At 30.3% G+C, this 2,901-nt stretch overlaps 1 protein-coding gene across 1 annotated transcript; it reads right to left on the minus strand.

Moving 5' to 3' along the window:
* Positions 1–1,471: 1,471 nt before the first annotated feature.
* LOC110667209 (glycine-rich cell wall structural protein 2) lies at positions 1,472–2,497 on the minus strand. Its single transcript, XM_021827989.2, has one exon. The coding sequence runs from the start codon at positions 2,286–2,288 to the stop codon at positions 1,647–1,649; it is 642 nt and encodes a 213-aa protein (XP_021683681.2). The 5' UTR covers positions 2,289–2,497; the 3' UTR covers positions 1,472–1,646.
* Positions 2,498–2,901: the final 404 nt, after the last annotated feature.

A 2,901-nucleotide genomic window follows, 5' to 3' on the forward strand; every position in this document is an offset into this window, starting at 1 on the left:
ATTATAAATTAGTTAGTTAATATTAAAATAATATTTAAATGCTATATAAAAATATAAAATTGATAGTTTTAAAATACAGGTTATTACACTTTTTTAGAAATAAATTGGTCTTCATCTATATTTTTGTTAATAAAATATCTTCTGTTAAAATTTACTATGAGTGAGTTGAATAGTCCATGATATTTTACTTTTTTATCATACTATTGTGATTTTAGTAGACTAATAGAATTATTTTATTAATAGAATATATCTTAGAAATTAACTTATTTTTCATAAAAAATAAAATGACTAAATTTTATTATTTCTCATATATAAAAAATTAAATTGTAAAATATTCATATATTTAATTTATTTTTGATCAAGTGTGCTAGTTTGGAGATGAATCATGTCTCCTCAAAGTAATTTTAACAAATAGCACTTGTTATGGCCTATATCCTTTTCTTATGAACTCGAACTCTTTCATTAATAATCTCCTTGGGAAATTTAGGCATCCACTACAGCAGTTCTCATATGGATAGAAAGGGTAATATCGTAGTCCATAAGTTGTCTAAATTGTGTTTCAATAGGAATCTGCAATGTAATTGGTTATCTAACCCTACAGAAGGCATTTGGAATGCTATTTCTTTTGATGTCAGTGTGGCTTTGTAATGCATTGTTTGTAATTAAAAAAAATAAAAAAATAAAAACTCTGGCGTAGGTTTTTAATATATATATATATATATATATATATATATATATATATATATATATATATATATATATAATTCAATTTTTACAAATAGTTCGATTCTAACATAAATGATTTATATTTAATTATATTAAAACTAAATTAATATATTGCACAAAATTAACCGCAACACAACTTACCATAATTGATAACCGCCAAAATGAGGGGTGATCAAATCCGCCACGTGTAATGAATTAGGTGTTATGATGAGGGATATCATATTTGTTTTTAGAGCGATAAATTTTTATCTTGAATCATAGTGGAAACTGTTATAATAAAACCCTTTAGTATTTTTGTTAACGTTGAAAAACAATCTCTCTTATTTATATACATAATATAATATTTATATTTATATTTAAAAATTAAAAAACTAATTTATAAAAAATTATTTTTTAACTTTTAAAAATTAAGATAATATTTTTATATTTAATAATTAATTTAATATTATTTTTATCTAATACTTTTATTCTAATAGAAATATAAATAATTAATATTTATATAAATATTTATATCAATATTTAAAAATTTTAAAAAATAATTTATGAAAAATTATATTTTTAATTTTTAAAAATTAAAAGAATATTTTTATATTTAATAATTAATTTAATATTATTTTTATTAAATATTTTTATTTTAATAATAATATAAATAATTAATTATTAATAATTAATATTTAATAAAAAATAATTATTAAAATAATTAATAATTATTAAAATAATTAATATTATCAAAATGTGTTAAAAATTAATTACAAAGAAAAGATACTTTTATTGTTTATATAATACATGAAAACGAGAGCGAAACATCATTATGAATATATAAGTGATAAAGCAGCTACAATATAATTTTATTCCAACATACAAACGCCGTACATAGTACATTGCTACCTAAGCACAAATACCCCTTCCTTGTTCTTTGCTCACGGGTAACCACCATCATCTTCCGCTCCTCCTCCATATCCAGACCCACTTCCGTAGCCTGAACCATAGCCAGAGCCATTCCCACCACCACCACCACCTCCTGCTCCTCCTCCACCACCTCCGCCTCCTCCACCACCTCTACCTTTTCCTTCTCCTCCACTTCCATATCCAGACCCGCCTCCATATCCAGAACCGTAACCTGACCCACTTCCAATTCCTAAGCCTCCACCTCCACCACCGCCTCCTCCTTTTCCACCGCCTCCACCTCCACCACTTCCTCTCCCACCTCCAGAGCCAGAGCCGTAGCCTGAGCCACTGCCAGACCCAAAGCCTGAACCATACCCTTTACCGCCAGAGCCGCCACCACCACCACCACCTCCGCCTCGACCTCCACCTCCTCCACCACCGTACCCTTCTGCACCACCATATCCTTCACCACCTCCAGACCCATATCCCGAACCATAACCGGAGCCATACCCAAGTCCTGCACCTAAACCACCACCACCTCCACCACCTTGTCCTCCTCCTCCACCACCTCCACCTCCTTTACCAAAAATCGAATTTGACGACCTTCCAGCGAAGCAGAGCTCGACAAGGAGCAAGACCAATAATGCAGCACCTAGCACCCTTGAGCTTGCCATTTCCAAGCTTCCAAAACACAAAGCTAGTATAGCTTACAATAAAGATTCAAGAAACTCTCTGTCTCTCCCTCTATAGGTCTGTGTTTAAGTGTACATATAAGTGTTTGATAAGAAAAGCCAATGCTTATGGTGGGTGGAAAATGGTTAAGGAGCTAACCCTATATATAGGCATTGCAAAGACAGATTTCTTGAAAAGATTCTTAAAATTCTATATGGTAGTTTCTTTAATTTGGTTGGTAATCTAGATGATAATAAAGTGGTGTAGGTGGCAGTGGCATTGTGGGGGTGAGAGAGATGGTGGTGGACAGTGCTTACTTGTGTCTTCATGCAATATCTTCACACAATAAACTAATGTAAAAGCCTTCCTCTCCACTTTTGACTTATTATGCATGCCCACTTTCTTTGTCATCCTATTCATATTACACCTCCACCTTCTTTTATCATTCATATGAATTTTGCTCATTAATTAATTAACATGCATTTTTTCTTCTATTAATGAGCATTTTCTTTATTAATTCTAGAAAAATTATTGTTTCGCTCAGTTATTATAAACAGGAAAAAGATAAAAAAATTAATAATTTAAAATTTAACCGATATCGAATCAAGATTTAAT

The sequence above is a fragment of the Hevea brasiliensis genome, chromosome 8, assembly GCF_030052815.1.
Source record: "Hevea brasiliensis isolate MT/VB/25A 57/8 chromosome 8, ASM3005281v1, whole genome shotgun sequence".
NCBI classification, from domain to species: domain Eukaryota; kingdom Viridiplantae; phylum Streptophyta; class Magnoliopsida; order Malpighiales; family Euphorbiaceae; genus Hevea; species Hevea brasiliensis.